The sequence below is a fragment of the Oryx dammah genome, unplaced genomic scaffold, assembly GCF_014754425.2.
Source record: "Oryx dammah isolate SB20612 unplaced genomic scaffold, SCBI_Odam_1.1 HiC_scaffold_6, whole genome shotgun sequence".
NCBI classification, from domain to species: Eukaryota; Metazoa; Chordata; class Mammalia; order Artiodactyla; family Bovidae; genus Oryx; species Oryx dammah.
In genome coordinates this window covers 26,214,670-26,233,681 of record NW_024070190.1, presented here as the reverse complement: position 1 = coordinate 26,233,681, position 19,012 = coordinate 26,214,670, and the positions used below count along the sequence as shown (strand labels likewise).

The window sequence follows — 19,012 nt, the reverse complement described above, 5'->3', positions numbered from 1 at the left end:
CCCGGGGTGCTGGCATCCAGGAGAGGGCCTGCAGAGTCAGGGCTCAGCAGCAGTCCTGCCAGAAGCTACAGGACAGCTGTCCCAGCAGGAGTGAGTCCCCACCACCCCATGCCCTGCCGTCCACTGACATCATCTAGCTTTCTAGTTTCTGCGAAGTCTAAGAGGTGGAAAAGGAGCGTTCATCGCCAATTCTTACCAAACCTGCCAGAACCATGCCTACTAGGAGAGCAACAAGAAGAGCATTTGCCACGGTAAGCGTTAGCGGCACTAATGGAAACAACTGCTCCTTAATGAAAACCTCCACTGGGAAAGCTCACTACAGACTGACAAAGCACAAACGTCAAGCACTGCCTTGTAAAACGTCCTGGGTCCCACCAGCTCCGGTGGGCGGAGGATCCTCGCAAGGACACGACTGTTCAAGAATAAGCGACAAGGGGTTCTCAGGCTCCTTCACCTCTTTGTCATCACACAGTTGCACCACCGAGCACTGCTATGCACAATTTCTACCACATATGACTCCCCGTGTGATCTGACAGCACCTGAAGCAGTCTACCTGTTCAATGTGTCCCAGCAAGGTCAAACTGCTTTCAAGATTGCTAAATGCCGATTCCAATCTCTATGCTAACTTCATCGTGGATCAGGAGCCAAGAGTTTACAGGCCAGCACTGGTTTGTGGACCATACCCTGAGCATGAGACAGAAGGGGGAACAAACCAACCAAGCTGCCCCAGAAGTCAGTGTAGGGTGGTGCTTAAGAGCCCTGGGATTGGGGCATCAATAACAAAACAAGTTACAGCTTACATAGTGTCTACTGGGTGCAAGGAACTGCTCTCAACACTTCACAAATAGTAGCTCCTTTAATTCTTACAAGACAAGGTCCTATTACGCTTCTTATTTCACAGATGAGGAAACCAAGGCACAGAGAGGGAAAGTGACTTGCCCATGGTCAGAGTAAGCAGAGATCCAAGATTTGAACCCACTTCCTGACTCAGACACAGGTGCTTGGCAATTTGACTAACCTGATTCCTGAGTGACATAACCTCTCCCATCTGTCCCCTCACCGTAAGGTGGAGTAAGGACCCCCAAAGTGTGGCTGAGGTCAAATGAAAAAATACAAAACTAGACAAAGTATCCTATGCAACAGAAACATCTATCACCTGCACAGCACACCTGCAGGGCACACAACCATCTTCGTGCACGGGACCATTTGCCCACATCACCCACCTGCTTTCATACCAGCTCAGAAGCAGGTGACACTGCAGTCCCCACCAGAGACAAGGCTTGCCGAGCCTATACAAGATGGCCATGGGAACACAGCTGGAGAGCAGTGGTCACTTGTTCCCCCTCGGCCACTTCACTCTGTAACCACTCCCTTCTCCTCCCCAAAGAGAAGGCCAGCAAATGGGAATGGGTCTCAAGTCTCCTGGAGAACTTGGAAAGTATGAAAGTGTTAGTCGCTCAGTCGCGTCCGACTCTTTGGGACCCCATGGACTGTAGCCCACCAGGCTCCTCTGTCCATGGGGATTCTCCAGGCTGGAATACTGGAGTAGGGTGCCATGCCCTTCTCCAAGGGATCTTCTCAACCCAGGGATCGAACCCGGGTCTCCTGCATTGCAGGCAGATTCTTTACCATCTAAGCCACCAGGGAAGCCCTTGAAACCCATTTCTAAACATCCCAGCTGTAATTCTCAGACTTTAAACTTAGGAGGAAAAAGAAGGCCTTCTAATCCATCTAACAGCTCACAGAAAGCCAACGATTTCAGGGATTCCAAGGAGGCTGACCAGTCGGTCTGAACCCCCTCCCCTCACCATCTTCTGGCCACAGTGCCCTCTCCCACACTCCACAGACCACCTTCCTTGCCCATGCCAACTCCACCTATTCCTCTAGGACGCCCGGGCTCAGGTAGCCTCACAGAGGTGCAGGTGCAGGAAGAATGACTGGATGTGACAGCCAGGCCTCCCCTATGCCTTCCGGTTATCCTGACCCCACTTTCCCAGGGCCTGCTGAGTACATGGTCTAAACAGGAGCTCGGAATTCCCATGAAGACCCACTCTTCATAGAATGAATTTTCTCCCAAGCCTGCTGCCCCTACTGTGCATGCTGCCTCATTAGGCCAGCCTTCCTCCTCGCCCCTCTCCAGCGCCCACCCAGCCTGCCAGCCACCCACCCGTACCAGCTCATCATATACTGACCTTCAGGCGGCCTTCTCTATGCCGCATGACCTGCCCAGCTGGATACCAGCTCCCTCGGGCTTGGGCTTTCCAATGAGATAATAAACTCCCGGTGGGCAGCAGCCATCTTCTCAGTCACCCTTTCGAGAATCTTATAGATTTTTGTAACCAAACACACTCGCATCTGCTTTACAAACCACAAAATGGAAGGTGAGGAGTAGGAAGTCGATCAGCTAAGCTGATTACTTTTCAGGATTTCTAAAAGCTCCAGTCTAGACAGTGCAACCAGAAATGAAAACCTTTGAGGAAGAATAGGACATAATTTCCATCTGAAAGGGCAGATCCAGGTCGGGGTGCCCAGTATGGGACTGTGATTGTCATTCACGAGTGAGGCTAACGTTCTCCTCTCTGCAAGCTCAACATTTAGCGCCTGGGTGGAGCACTGACCAGGTACACACTGGATGGATGACGGGCGGGCAGAGGAGTAGGTAGACAGTCCCTGCAGATGGACGGATAAAACCTGGCTCCACTTCTGTCTGGGCTCCACCCCAAAGGCTGAATGATCTCATGCAAGACACTGACTGCCTCCACTGAGTCTGCATATGAGAAGCCTTAATGTACAGGAGACTCAGGGCAGAAACAGGAGCCTATGTGAAATTCCACAACTTCCCATGGAAAGCAAAGACAAACGGTCTCTGTTTTGTTTCCTCTCCCTGAGTTCATAAAATGGGTGAGAATATATGACAAGATTCATAAAAGTGGTCTGCCATTTTCTATCAGAAATGAGTTAGGAAAGGGGCTTCCCTGGTGGTCTGGTGGTTAAGAATCTGCCTTGCAATGCAGGGGACATCAATTTAATCCCTGGTCCAGGAAAATCCCACATGCCACAGGACAGCTAAGCCCGTGTGCCCACATGCCCCAACTGCTGAAGTCTGCCTGCTCTAGGGCCCACACGCCGTAAGAGCAGCCGCTACAATGAGACGCCAATGCGCCAGAGCTAGAGAGTAGCCCCCTGTTCGCCACAGCTAGAGAAAGCCTGCATGCAGCAACAGAGACCCCTAAATAAATAAATAAATAAATACAACCAAAAATAAATAAAAAGTTTAAACAAAAATTAAAAAAAGAAATGAGTTAGGAGCATAGACAGTCCCTGCGTAAACTCACACTCAGGCCATAAATTCTAAGCTGTTTCAGGCTCAGTTATATTTTTTCCAAGAGAAGGACCCAGAGCCAGCACATTTTAGTTTTGTTTATTTTCTTGCCGTTTCCTGGATCCAGTTTCCACTGAGGTTGGCCATGGGGGTGGGCCAGCTCAGTGTTCACAAGGCCTTTACCCTCTTATCTTTATTAAAGGCTGTTCTTCTGAGGCAAGAGGCTTGGTGGCGTCATTTTGCTGCTTGAACTCTGTCCTGTGACTAAGCACTAAGAAGCCACAGCAGTCAGCGCTGGAAGTTTTTGCTGTGTCATATAAAGAATGAGACAAGGAGGTACCTCCGGCTAACATCAGACCCATTCTCTGACTCAGCACTAAATGTAGATGTCACGTCCTACGTTTGCATCAAAAGAGTACCCTCCGTGTGACAGGTGCTCAGAACACGTCTGCTGGATGAATGAAAACTGTCATGAAGAAGAAAAAGGGTGCCCAAGGCGTGGGACACAGAAATCTCAATGGGGACCTTCACAGGATGGGCCAGGGTATAGGCCAAATGCAGACTCTCTAAAGAAACGGACAAGGACTCCAAAGCCTACCCAGTCTCCTCTCAGCAGATGCAGGCCCCGAGAAGCTGAAGAACTTCTTTTGGCCTAGTCCATCCATTAGTGGAACATAAATATTAATACCACCTGCATCATCTGATAAAAGATTTTTCTCAATGGTCAGGAAGGAGAGCTGCAGCACAACTCATGAACTGCTGCGATGCCCTGTTACATGCTGGAAAGGCTGCTGCCTGCAAAGTCAGGCCCAGATCAGGAAAAAGTAGCCAAGGCTCTGAGACTCCCCGCCCAGCCTGTGGCTGGCAGAGAAGACTGGGAAGGAGCTCTGGCCTGCGAAGAAACCTGGACCCTGCGTCCGGCTCCACCAGGGCATGCTATGGGCGCCGGGGGGAGCCCCTTTGTGTCTCTGGACTGCTAGCTCTCATTTCTAAAATCAGCAGTCTGGGCAAAGTCATCTCTAAGATCCCTTCCAGCCATGATACTCAACGATCTTAAGCTGCTTAAGAAACATAAACAGGAAATGAAAGTTCTGGCCAGATAAGACGAAAGAGAGGTTACCCTGAGCAAGAAGAATGGAGGTTATTGTGACTATTAAAAAGGTCATTTTATTTATTTAAAAGTATGCCTTCTTACATCAAAATTTAAAAATACAATTAAGTTTCTTCCCATGTGGTTTGTTATCCTCTCACTCAGTCTTGGCTGGATAGATTTTCACCACATTTGAACAGCAGATTTACAATGGTCAAAGTGATAGACAAGAATATTTGTCTGGGGATCCCAGGCCATGTTAAGGAGTTAGTTACCATCCAGACAAGTAACCTGAAATTGACCCAGAAAGAAGCCTGACCACCCGGGAAAGAGGCCACACCCAGAAAAACACTGTGGGCAGAGAAAACACACCCTGGCTTGAGACAGCCACCAAGGCCACAGCTCAGAGTCACAAGCGATTATCTCTGCTGGCTTTCCACACAGGCAGCTCCAGGAACCCCACCTGCAGGCTGCAGGTCAGAAGAAGCTTATTTATGCATCAGCAACTAACCGTTCTCTTAGGCAATGTAGGGGTAGGGCCAGTCTGTGATGTTATTTTTTTGAAAGTGATTTTTAAGAAAAGGTAACCACTTTCCACCTGACTCCATCTGATGAGGTTTCACTCTGCTCCTTCCCCATCACTGCCTTGGGTAACAGAGAATAGTTTTTTTTAAGTAGTTGGTCATTTGTCATTTTTGAGAGCATGGTTCATCCCCAAAGAAAACCTACAAAGGTAGACAGAGGAAACAGGCAAAGACAAGAGTATCTGGTGCAAAAACAGCCTCTGCATCTAGTTGTCACTCACTAACCCAGCTCAGTTCAGGTAAAAGAAGGTGAGACTTTGGGTGGCTCTTCACCTCTCTCATCATAGAGAGCATCTTACAATAAAAGCATCCAAGCACAGTGGTTTCCAAACTCAGTTCCAAGGAATCCTGAGAACCCAAAGAACCCTATGGAGGCACCTCAGGGAGCCCACAAGGAAAAGGGGCAAGTATCAAACCTCCATAGCCCCTGTCTAGCTTATATATCTGGCTTACTCACCTAAGAGTCCAGTTAGTGAAAAAAATCCCACAGCTAAAAAAATAAAATAATTTAACTCATAAACAACAGTTACATTTCACATATGTTGTTTCCATTTAATTGTCTGTAACAGTCCTGTGAGGAACCTGGGGCTACATGGGTTTGTGATCAGACTCCACAATCTGCTCCTTAACATAACCACCCTATGCTCATCCAGCATCTACATGGACTCTCAGGGAAGCAATGTCACCACGTTCCACAGTCCACTCCATAGCTGGATGGCACAGACCATGAAAACAAGCTTTCCCTAAACAAAAAGCCCAGGGAAAGGTCCCAGGCAACCTTATTAATGTGTGGACCTTATTAAAATCCTGATTTAAACAAACCATCAATAAAAAGGCATTCCTGCAATAAGGAAAGTGTGAAAGTCACTCAGTCATGTCCGACTCTTTGCAACCCCCTGGACTGTAGCCCACCAGAGCCTCTGTCTATGGAATTCTCCAGGCCAGAATACTAGAGTAGATAACTGTTCCCTTCTCCAGGGGATCTTCCCAACTCAGGGATCAAACCCAGGTCTCCTACATTGCAGGCGGATTCTTTACCATCTGAGCCACCAGGGAAGCCCATTAAGGAAAACAGAATATCAGTTGGATATGAGATGACATAAACTGTTAATACAGCCAGCTGTAAAAAAAAAACATTTTTCTTTTTTAAGATTTTATCTCTTAAAGACACTTCCTTAAGTATTTATGGAGAAAGTAATATGATGGCTGGGATTTGTCTGAAAATATTATAGAAAACAAAAGTTTGGGAGCTGGGAGTTTGTAATCTCTGCACATGTTTGAGTATTTTATAATATATAGTTTCAAATAAGATAGGAGGGAGAGAGAAAGGTTCTTCCTTACATTGGACTCAATTCTATCTCCCAGTATCTTCTACCAGTTAGCTCTCTGGGGTCAGAAAAAAATCAGGTCTCATCACCTGTCCATATCCATCTGAAAACAGGCACCCAAGCCCTTCTAAGTCACCTTTCCTTTAAAATAACTCTTCCCTGGGTCCTTTTGGAGCTGAACTCCTCACAGCTCATGGCAATGCCCTCCTTAACTGCAGACCCCAGGACCAAAGCACTGTGAAGGTGTGTTCTGAGCAGCCCCAGGAATGTGAACTTCCAGGTCCATGGCACACTCTCCACCCTCCCTTGAGCATCTCTCTGTACCCTGTCACACTTCCTGATTCCAAGGACAGTTAGGGGATTGCCTCTCCACTCAAGGGCAGGTACCTCCTAGAGCAGAAGCAGCAGCAATAGCTTGCCCTCACTTCACATAAATCTCCTAGATCCTCACCAAAGCCCTACGAGGAGAATATTAGTCCTTTGACAGATAAGGAAAAAGAAAACCCATAAAGGTCAAGCGATTTGTTAAAATCACATAGCCTAAGATGGAAGACCCAAGATTTAAACTTGTGGGGGTTCCCCAAGTTTGGGCTCATGACACTCAGCTCTTTGTGGCCTTACTCCTGGGCTCCAAACCCATCAGTGATGCTCAAGCCACCTGGGTCATTCAGCTGTATCACCCATCTTTTCAGAAGTAACATCATTCTCCAGGCCATCTTCCAAATCTCCAGCCCAACAACTCCCCAGGGCTCAGAAAGATTCGCACAACAGTTAACCAATCCTGAACCCACAGTCACCAAACCACCAGGACAGGTCTCTACAAATCCTTCCAAGGTTCCCCTCAGAAACCCCAACTATGGACCAAAGTTCAGTCTTAGAGAAGACGACAAGAGGTTTAACCATCTCAAACAATAATCATCATTAACGAGACCATTCTTATTGAGCTACATTAGGGAAATGAAGGCCCAGAGAGGTCATACTTCTTACTTAGGCAGGATCACACACTCTTCCCTAAAAATCTACTGGTCCCAGAATCCACTACACGTCAGAATCAGCAACGTAGCAAAAAAAAAAAAAAAAAAATCCAATAGCCCCAGAATCATATGCCCATTTCAGCTGGTATCAGAATTTAAGGTTTTTGGTTCCTTGAATGAAAGAGTTGTGAGAAAGTTCAAAAAACGATGGTATACATTGATGTTCCAACTCCCTACACTAATGCTAAAGTTTCCCAAGAGAGCACTTCTCAGAACACTTATGTTGCAAGATGCTCAATGAAAAAGGGCTTTGTGGTCAAATCAGTTTGGGAAACACTGCACAGTGAACCCACTCCAGTGAAGTCCCAAGACGGGCTTACTGGTGGCTTGAGAGGCTCCCACTTAGGAAGCCTGCATGACCTTCTCAAAACACCACTGCTCAAATGTACCTAACCACAGGACCCTTTTACAAATACCACCCCTGACATCCCACCAAACTACTCTTTAGAAGACGTTTTTGTGGGAAATGCTGATCTAGGTTTTTCTAAAGAAAAATCTTAACAGCCAATTACCCTGGATTCAAGTCTATATAACCAAACTAACCCTGAATGGGATAAAGAGCAAGTGTCTACAAAGCAGAAATAACTAACATACTTCTAGGCCTCTGGGGATGGAGATATTAGCACTGCAAACATGAAGGAAATGTGTGAACATCTTCTGGCCAGATATGAGTGCTGCTGGGATTCTATGGTCTACAACTCCTGTCCTCAAAAGAGTCACAGATGACTACTAAAATATTTAAAGTCCAAAAGGAATGTCTCGAGACTTTCCAAAATGAGTCTGGGGGGGAAAAATTACACAATTTTTAGAAAATAATAAAACATAAACTGGGACTCCAGGCAGGACACTCAGCCCTGAGTCAAGCTGCTGTAGACAGTAGGAATTCCTTTAATTAAAACTCAAAGCAAACAGTATGGAAATTCCTTAAAGGATTAACACAGAATTATCACATCAACCATAAGTCCACTCCTGGATATATAACCAAAAGAACTGAAAGTAGGGCCTCAAAGAGGTATTTGTGCACGAATGTTCAGAGCAGTTTTAGTCACAAGAGGTGAAAGGAACCCAAGAGTCCATTGGCAGATGAATAGATACACAGAATGTGGTATATACATGAAATGGAATATTATTCAGTCTTTAAAAAGGAAGGAAATTCTGTCACATGTTACAACATGGGTGAACGTTGAGGATATTACCCTAAGTGAAATAACCCAGTCACAAAGAGACAAATACTGTATGATTCCACTTACCCAAGCTAGCTAAAGGAATCAAATTCACAGAAACCAAGTAGAAGGGTGATTCCCAGAGGTGGGGGAAGGAGGAAGGAGGAGTTATTGTTTAATGGATACAGTTTTAGTTTCGCAAGATGTCAAAGTTCCAGAAATCTCTTACTCAACAATAAGAATACACTTAGCACTTCTGAACTGCACATTTAAAATGGTTAAGATGGTAAATTTTATATTATGTGTTCTTTAAATATTTAAAAATTAAATGGAAATTCTGACATGGATGACCCATGAAGACATGATGCTAAGTGAAAACAAGCCAGTCACAAAACGATGAATACTCTAGGACTCCATTTCTATGAGATACCTAGAACAGTTAAATTCAGAGACAGAAAGGATAATAGAATGGTGGTTGCTAGAGGCTGGGGGGAGGGGAGAATGGAGAGTTATTATTTAATTGATAGAGTTTCAGTTTTGTAAGATGAAAAAAGTTCTAGAGATGGATGGTGGGGATGGTTGCACAATGCGAATGTACTTAATAGCACTGAAATGGACACTTAACAGTGAACAAGATAATTATTTTAATGTTACAGATATTTTGCCATAATGCAAAAAATAGCAAAAAATGTTTCAAATGGTAAATGTAACAGTTGACTCATCAGAAAAGACTCTGATGCTGGGAGGGATTGGGGGCAGGAGGAGAAAGGGACGACCGAGGATGAGATGGCTGGATGGCATCACGGACTCAATGGACATGAGTCTGAGTGAACTCCGGGAGATGGTGATGAACAGGGAGGCCTGGCGTGCTGCGATTCATTGGGTTGCAGAGAGTCGGACATGACTGAGCGACTGAACTGAACTGAACTGATGTGTATTTCACCACAGTATTAAAAAAAAAGTACAAAGCAAATGGATTATGACCCTTAGCGTGAAATGAAACATCAAGGTCAACAGTCACCCCACAATTACCCACCAAGGGTTCAGAATTGGATGGCAAACATGGAACACTCAAAGTATCTGTTTAATTTAAAATATTTCTGTAGCACTTTCATGGAACTCTGTCTCAAACAGATCAATAGACACACACAATTCAGAGATACGCAATCTGCCCCAGGGAAAAAGGTGGAAAAAAAGAAAAAAAAAAAACAGTATCTCCCCAACTCAATCCCATTTCTTTTTTTCCATTTTTTTCTTTTTTCTCAACCCCATTTAAAATTATTTTCTGAACACGTTCAGCCTCCCTACTGCACAGGACGACAGGCAGCTCAGCCCTCTTGCTCTATGCCCACTATCTGCGTGGCTCACATCTTCCCAAGATATAGGAAATAAAGAGCCCCCTCATGATGGTGGTTGGAATGCTGCCTCTGCTGCGAAGTCACTTCAGTTGTGTCCGACTCTGTGCAACCCCATAGACGGCAGCCCACCAGGCTCTTCTGCCCCTGGGATCCTCCAGGCAAGAACACTGGAGTGGGTTGCCATTTCCTTCTTTAATGCATGAAAGCAAAAAGTGAAAGTGAAGTCACTCGGTCGTGTCCGACTTAGCCACCCCATGGACTGCAGCCTACCAGGCTCCTCTGTCCATGGGATTTTCCAGGCAAGAGTACTGGAGTGGGGTGCCATTGCCTTCTCCAGTGGTTGGAATGAGGTGGACCAAAAAAACGAAGACAAAATACTTCTCCTACACTGCTTAGTTTTTCAGGAAATAGAAAGCCAGAGTACAAAAATCACTAACACTAATGCTAAATCAAAAAACAGTGAGCGTGGTACAGAGCTAGAAAAAGTCTCAGAAGTCTAATCCAACCCCATCACCAAGTTTCCTTGGACCTAATGCCACCTTGCAAGTTCTGAGAACCCTGCAGCAGAGGTCCCCAGCCTCTGGGCGGTGGACCAGCACCTCCTGTCAGATCAGCGGTGGCATCAGATTAGAAATTAAGTGCACAACGAATGTAATCTGCTTGAATCATCCCAAAACCATCCCCTCCCCATCCCATGGAAAAGCTGTCTTCCACGAAATCAGTCCCTGGTGCCAGAAAGGTTGGGGACTGCTGCCCTAGAGGACCGAGGCAGTCCTGAACTTCTTCCAACTTTACCTCATCTAGCTTTTCACTGGAAAAAAAAACAAGCCCTGGATAGTTAAGAGGCTCATCAAAGGTCAAGATGTTGCACAGTTAGGAGCAGATTCTCACCCAAAACTCTTTCGAGGACACCAAGCTGACATTCAAATTCTAAGTGCAGAGGGGGAAGGGTGCTCCAGTCCTGCAACAGGTAATAGGGTTGCTCCACAGGACTCCTGGAAGCCAGTCCCACAGTGCTGGTACCTGAGGGGTGACTTGGGGACTTCCAACACCAAAGTCACACCATCTGCTTCCACCACAGACATACTGTGGGAGGGGATGTCCGTGTGTGCATCTGGAACTCACCCTGGCCTTCTTGCACTTTCACAGCCTTCTGTCACTGTGAAGTCACCATCTAGGAATCTGCACCTATTTCTGAAGAGGATCTGGACTTCACAGGGACACACCACTCATTCGCCACACCAGCTGAATAGTTATCCATGCAAAAGAAATTTACTGAATACCCATCCTGGGCCAGGCTCTATTCTAGGCATTGGGAATACAACAGCAAATTTGGCTCACGGAGGTTACATTCTACTCTTGGTGACCCACAGCCACAGTAAAAACAACCCTGGCATCTATTTATAAGGAGTTTATAAGGAGTTCTCATATAACCCTCAGATACACCAGGAGAATCCCAAGCTTCTGGTTCTAAGGCTGGTTCCAGGCTTCATTGCCCACCACAGTAATAGATGCTCCTTTTTTCCTACCATGGATTGTCAAATAGCACAGTGAAGTAGTTATTTTTTAAAATATTCTGTAGAGAGAGAGGAGATCAAATCAGTCAATACTAAAGGAAATCAATCCTGAATATTCATTGGAAGGACTGATGCTAAAGCTGAAACTCCAATACTTGGCCACCTGATGCGAAGAACTGACTCCTTGGAAAAGACCCTGATGCTGGAAAAGATTGAAGGCAGGAGGAGAAGGGGATGACAAAGAACAAGATGGTTCTGTGGCATCACCGACTCAGTGGACATGAATTTCAGCAAACTCTGGGAGATGGCAAAGCACAGTGAAGCCTGGCGTGCTGCAGCCTCTGGGGTCACAGAATCAGACACAACTGAGTAACTGAACAACAACAGAGAGGGAGATGCGTTCAGTAAGGCTAACTGTCTTGCTTAAAATCTTAAAGTCCAGTTGACCTATTTCAAATCCTAAAAGATGATGCTGTGAAAGTGCTGCACTCAATATGCCAGCAAATTTGGAAAACTCAGTAGTGGACACAGGACTGGAAAAGGTCAGTTTTCATTCCAATCCCAAAGAGAGGCAATGCCAAAGAATATTCAAACTACTGCACAATTGCACTTATCTCACAAGCTAGCAAAGTAATGCTCAAAATTCTCCAAATGAGGCTTCAACAGTACGTGAACCGAGAACTTCCAGATGTTCAAGCTGGACTTAGAAAAGGCAGATGAACCAGAGATCAAATTGCCAACATCCATTGGATCCTCAAAAAAAAAAGCAAGAGAATTCCATAAAAACATCTACTTCTGCTTCAGGACTACGCCAAAGCCTTTGACTGTGTGAATCACAACAAACTGTGGAAAATTCTTCAAGAGATGGGAATACCAGACCATCTTACCTGGCTCCTGAGAAATCTGCATGCAGTTCAAGAAGCAACAGTTAGAACTGAACATGGAACACAACAGACCAGTTTCAAATTGGAAAAGGAGTATATCAAGGCTGTATATTGTCACCCTGCTTTATTTAACTTATATGCAGAGTACATCATGTGAAATGCCAGGCTGGATAAAGCACACGCTGGAATCAACATTGCTGGGAGAAATATCAATATACCCTTATGGCAGAAAATGAAGAGGAACTGAAAAGCCTCTTGATGAAAGTGAAAGAGGAGAATGAAAAAGCTTCAAGTCAAAAGCTGTGGTACATATACACAACGGAATATTACTCAGCCATTAAAAAGAATGCATTTGAATCAGTTCTAATGAGGTGGATGAAACTGGAGCCAATTATAGAGAGTGAAGTAAGCCAGAAAGAAAAACACCAATACAGTATACTAACGCATATATATAGAATTTAGAAAGACTGTAACAATAAACCTGTATGTGAGATAGCAAAAGAGACACAGATGTATAGAACAGTCTTTGGACTCTGTGGGAGAGGGCGAGGGTGGGATGATTTGGGAGAATGGCATTGAAACGTATATTATCATATGTGAAAAGAATCGCCAGTCCAGGTTCGATGCATGAGACAGGGTGCTCGGGGCTGGTGCACTGGGATGACCCAGAGGGGTGGGATGGGGAGGGAGGTGGGAGGTGGGGTTCAGGATGGGGAACACGTGTACACCCGTGGCGGATTCATGTCAATGTATGGCAAAACCACTACAATACTGTAAAGTAATTAGCCTCCAATTAAAATAAATAAAATTTTTTTAAAAAGCTTCAAGTCTAAAACCTAGTGAAATCTGACCACCTCTCCCACCACCCCACACCAAACTGCACCATCATATGAAGATGAGACCACATGTAGTAGACGTTCACCCGATGCTCTACCTGCACAACATCCTTTCTGCTCTTGAGAATTGCTTCTTCCCACTCTAAAGAACCACACGGTACTGGTACAAGCTGACAATCACAGCATCCCATCAGGCTACCCTATTGGTTGGGCCAATCCTCTAGCCCTAGCCCTAGCCACAGAGACTGGATCTCACATGGACATGTGACCATAGTTAAGCCAATCAGAATCCTTCCATGAGGTTTTTCTGCCTGGTTTAGTGGATTCAGCTCCCTTTATTCTCTGGTCAGAGCCTGTGAAGATGAAGCCAAGAGGGGCCTGAGGTCATGTTCCAAGATGACATTAATAGAAAAAGCCCATGGCATTCAGGATCAATCACCCAAAGGCCATTTACCCCAATCCATTCCAAGGTTCTGGAATATTATACAATCAATCCCTCTTTCCTGTCTAATATAGTTTGAGCTAAGTTTCTGTTGCCTGCGATCATAGGTACCTGATCTAATACAAAGAGGGATAAATAATAACTGCCTTTCTGTTAGAAATCTCATTTCAATCATACTTTCAAGTTCTTCTACCACTTCCTCTTAATACAATTAAAATAACCAAACGAGGGCTTCCCTGGTGGCTCAAGGGTGAGGAATCTGCCTGCCAATAAAAGGTCCAGATAACCTCTAATGAGTAATAGATAATCCACACCTGACAATCAGCAGCCAACTGCACTCCTTCTACTATAAACGCCTGGCAGGGTTATTCCTTTTTAGAAAACTCCTTCAGCTTTAATTTCTGACAAGTGTACAAAGCCTAAACTCCAAGTGGTATATAAACCCCTCGCTCCGCGCTAGCATCATGGTCCTTCCGATCATCTCTGCATCCCCACCCATCTAGAGCCAATGCCAAAGCCCTGCTCACTCAGGCTGGTCTAATTTCTACAACCTGAAAACATACTGCTCCTCTCATGGTCTCTGCTCTTGTTTCTCCCACCCAAAACTTCCTCCTTCCTCTCTGCACGCTCAGAGAACCCCTTCAACACCGTGCTCAAGCCACAACCCCTCCTCGGAGCCTTCCTTGGCTTCTTCAGCAAACACTACTGTCTCCATCCTCTTAATTCTAGCGAAGCCAAGTCAGTCAGCTCACCAGGAAACTAAAGAGGAGGCACAGAGGGCACGAGAGGAGACGTTCGGCTCAGGACGCACAGGAGGGAGGGCAGCCAGCAGTCACCATGTTCTGCCACTTTTGCACCACTTGAGAGGCCTGCTGGGAAAATAGTCTGGGGAGCCCTCCACGTGTAGATGGTAACTAGAGCCACCGGAGGTGGATGAATGGGGAGAGCATGTGGCAGACAGAGTTAGGATGATGATGATGTGCGTGCTCAGTTGCGTCTGACTCTTTGCGACCCCAGAGACTGGAGCCCACGAGGATCCTCTGTCCATGGAAACTTCCAGGAAAGAATTCTGGAGCAGGCTGCCACTTCCTACTCCAGGGGATCTTTCTGGCCCAGGGATCAAACCTGCGTCTCTCGCACTGGCAGGCAGATTCGTTACCATCCAGCCCCGTGGTATTTCTATCGCTCAGTTGATCTGTCTCATAACGTCCCTCTTCTCAGTGTCCCATTCCCCCACCCAGGCAGCGAGCGGCAGGCTGGAATTACATCCTGCGCACCCTGGCCCTGTCTGCACCAAGCGCAGGACCAGACACTTCAATCCTCCTCAATCACATTTTGCCTCCCAGTAGTTGAGGCAGGCCATGCAGCCCCAACTCACAGACGAGGACCCTGAGGCCCAGGGCCAGGTGGTTGAGGAGCTTCAAGAGAGAAAACCCAGATGTCGGCAAATGAATCAAAGAGAAAAAACAAAGGACCTCATGGGTTCCAAGTGAACAAACCTGATCCTGGTACAACTGCGGGAAAAGCTAGAGACCTGAGCCAGTCAGAAGAGAACAGTTCTCTCCTCTCTCTACCACCAGCAGGACAGAGGTACCTACTCCTTTTTTAAACATTCATGTACTGGGACAAGGGAAAGCTACAAAATTGGACAGATCTCCCAATGCAGGAAATGGCTTGAAGCTGTAATGGGAGGGCCTACCCAGGTAACAGGAAAAACCACCAAGGACATGGAATCTGGAGCACTGCACTCAGCCTGACTCCAGCTCCCTTCTGCCCTGCGACTTCCAGTCTGTCCTCAGATATCACAGACAGGCCCGGAACCCTGCATCCACAGAAAAGGCGCCACTCACGCCACTGGCTGCCACAGGATTCAGTGAGATATTAAAGTGTGCCGTAGGATAGAAAATGCTCAATAGTAATGTACGGTCAATTCCGTTACAGAAGTCCCCCTTGCCCCCAGAATAAAACCACACTGTGGTTTCTTAGTCACCTTCAAACTCCAGGCCTAAGTGTGGTAGATTATAAATGTCCAGGCTCTCTCTAATTGAGCATGAGCAGAATAGATAAGTTTGATTTGCTTACCTGCCCAGTGCCACCTAGGCCAGTTTCCCCCAGTTCCAGACCCCACGTGGGGGAGCTGTCAGATATCATTTCCCTGCAGCACAACAAAGTCCCACAGCACACAAGTGCTAGCCAGGGGATGGGCATTCCAGGCCAGGGGTCCACATGGGATGTGGAATCCACCAAGGGAGCCCTTAACTGGGTGATGGCAGCACCTTGGATGGACAAACAGTGACAAGGGCGCCTCCCCTTGAGGCTGTGGGTCCTTGGGAAGCCAACAGGTTCCTCCCTGGAGCTCCCACAAGAGCCCTGCACTAAGGCTGACTGACAGGCAGCGCTGTGCACCCGTGTGCAAAGTGGAACCTGTTGGGAGAGCAAAGACCAGGACACAGGGCTGAGCCTCCCTGGCTTTGGCTCCTCAGGGATGAAACCGGTGCTTCTATCCCTTCAACCTGAGCAGTCCTTTTAGGCACTGAGCTTTGTACCATACGAGGGGCTCCCTGGTTGCAAGAAAATATGCTGGAAAAATCACTGCACAGTAATTCATCCTTTACAAAGATCCCAAGGCTCTGCGGTTTATGTTACACCATGTCATCCCTCATCCCCAAAAGCTCTACATGGCATCTTACCAGGTCAAATGCCATCCTATTTTTTTCTAAACTATTAACTAAAATTGGGCTTCCCTCGTGGCTCAGTCAGTAAAGAGACCGCCTGCAATGCAGGAGTCCCAGGTTGATCCCTGAGTCGGGAAGATCACCTGGAGAAGGAAATGGCAACCCACTCCAATATTCTTGCCCGGGAAATCCCATGGACAGGGGAGCCTGGTGGGTTACAGTCCATGGGGTCACAAGAGTCGGACATGACTTAGCGAACAATAACCAAACCAAAATGAACAACTTTCTCTTGAAAAGCTACACAGCTCTACACTGTGTTAAAACTAGGGTCTGAAAAGCTGCCCTTGAGAATAAAACCTAAACTTTATTTCATTCTTTCCTTAGAAGTCAGACCAGCTTCCAGAACTTCAGCTCAGAGAAGCCCCACCTTATCCACCAGGCATGGAAAAGAGAGGGACTTAATTAATGACAATTCATCTATTCCAGAGATTAAAGCTAGCACGGATTCAACACATCCCACCCAGAACTTGAGTCTGCATTCTAACTTCCACCAGCTTCCAGCTTCCTTGATCAATTTCTTCCTTCAAACACAGAGAGAGAGCTAGACAGACAGCAAGGCAATTCAAAAGATACTATGTATAAAATAGGTAAATAACTGGAGAACCTACTGTGTAACACAGGGAATTCTACACAATGCTTTGTGGTGACCTAAATGGGAAGGAAATGTACAAAAGAGGGGCTATAGGATATACCTTTAGCTGACTCACTTAGTAAAGTGAGAAACTAACAGCAGAAACTACTACAACATTGCACTCCAATAAAAAAAATTAATTTTAAAAAAAAGAAAAGAATAAAAAGTTAGCCCAAAGAGATTTCCCTCTGACCTTATTATCCTCATAGCCACATCCAACAGCTCTTCTTAACATCTTCCAAACCATCATCCCAGGAGAGGACGAGGTTGACCAGCATAAATGATCATAATTGGGGGACAATGCAGATTTGAGAGACGAAAATGCTAGAGTCAGAAACCGACAGTGGAGACAGAAGAGCCACCAATGAAACGATCTGCTGTGTAGCCAGCAGTTCAGTCTCTGTACGTCAGCTGCCTTCACTACAAAAAGTCGTTGAGATGGCCAATATCCAACGGAGCTGTTACCAGGAACAGCTTATAAAATCATCTCCTTAATAAGTCAGGCTTTTAACAGCCAAATAAACGGGTCTCATCAGCCTGTGGCCTACAAGCTGTTACAGGCAGCTTGTCAGCGCTCTCCATTCACTTTTAAAACAAAGACAAGACATAGAAAAGGTGGCACTTGCTGCTTCCTGGCTCCAAAGGGGTTAAATAAAACAATGGGTCATAATTGGAAACTCCTGCTGCCCAATACTTTGAGCGACTTAACCACTCCAAGCTGGAGTTTTCTCTCTGGCAAAGTAGGAATCATAGCTCACAGAGTGGTAACAATTAAACGTGACAAAGCAGAGTGCCTGTCACAACAGTAGGTGCCCAACAATTGCTGGCTCTTCCTTCCTCAGAGCTATGATTTCCTCAGCTTCCCTGTCTAAAAGCCTGGCTTTCCACAATCCCCAAACAGGCTACGACAAGCCTACCAGTTGTCACCAACTCCCAGTAATACCCCCCTCCACACACACACACATACACAGGAATACTCAAGGATTCATCACCCACCATCCAAGGGTACCAGCCACCAGCCTTCCCTCCTCAAACAGCTAGCGCACCCTCAGGGAAAGAACCGAGCCCCAGCAGCTACTACTAAGATTTTCCCATGGTGCAATGCAACTCCCCCCAACTTTTCCCGGCCCACAGTTTCCAAAGAAACCTAGCAGGCATTGTGCATAATCAACCACAAGTCTCGCCGAGCAAAACAGACTTGAGCTCAGAGCAGAGGGAGCTAAGAAAATCAGAAAGTGAAAAGGCACGAGTGGTCCTGAAACCGGGTGCCAGGGACCAAAATTCAGGAGTACCAGCCCTGGTCCGGGTTCTATTCTTTTAGACCTTAACATTAATTGAAGGCTAGCAGAGGTTCTCAAAGGACTGGTGGATGAAGAGTCTTAGAAAAGGGACTGACTAGACATACCTCCGAGGTCGCCCCGCAGGCTGGACCCGGTGGTCTCTAGTGGACCCCGCTGCGTGCCGCAGCACCTGAAGAATGAAGGCCTACAGTGCCGGGCATTGTTCACAGCAAGGGCGGGATTGCATGAGGTGGGAAGCGGGGGGCGGTGGCGGGGCGGGGGGGGGGGGGGTCCAGGCATCAGCCCCTCCCCCGGCGGGCTGAAGGAAAGCAAATTTTCCCCGCGGCCAGCGCCAGCTAGGTGAATGGCCCTCGCGACCTCCCCTCTCGGAGAACCGGAGAGAGGAGTTGCGGAAGGCGGATGCGAGGGGCCGGGCAGAGGGGTCTGCCACTCACCGGCGCCCTCGGCGGGCTGCGGCGGCCCGACGGCGCCGCTCAGGTAGAGGATGGGCAGCAGGTGAGGCTGCGTCTTCTCCAGCGCCGCGCGCAGGTCGTGGGAGTGGTCCCGCTCCTTGGCCAGCAGCAGCTTGAGCAGCAGCTCGGCCTTGGCGCCTCCCGCCTCCTCGTCCAGCTGCCGCCGCTCGCCGGGGCTCAGCGCTCCCGCGGCCTCGAGCAGCCCGAGCACGGCCTCCACCTCCGTCATGGCCTGGGCCAGGCTCTGCTGACACTGGGCGAGCAGCTCCCGGCGCTGGGGCTCCATGCTGGCGGCCGCCCCGCCCCGCCCGGCCGGACGGCTCCCGGGCTCCCCG

At 47.2% G+C, this 19,012-nt stretch overlaps 1 protein-coding gene across 2 annotated transcripts in view; it reads right to left on the bottom strand.

Annotated features, from left to right (window-relative positions):
- DLG5 (discs large MAGUK scaffold protein 5) overlaps nt 1-18,989 on the bottom strand; it is a 120,359-nt gene extending 101,370 nt beyond the window's left edge. For both annotated transcript variants that reach the window (XM_040242325.1, XM_040242326.1), the window contains exon 1: nt 18,660-18,989. In XM_040242325.1, the coding sequence (XP_040098259.1) occupies nt 18,660-18,963 (304 nt within the window). In that variant the 5' untranslated portion in view covers nt 18,964-18,989. The remainder of the gene's footprint in view (nt 1-18,659) is intronic.
- Nucleotides 18,990-19,012: the final 23 nt, after the last annotated feature.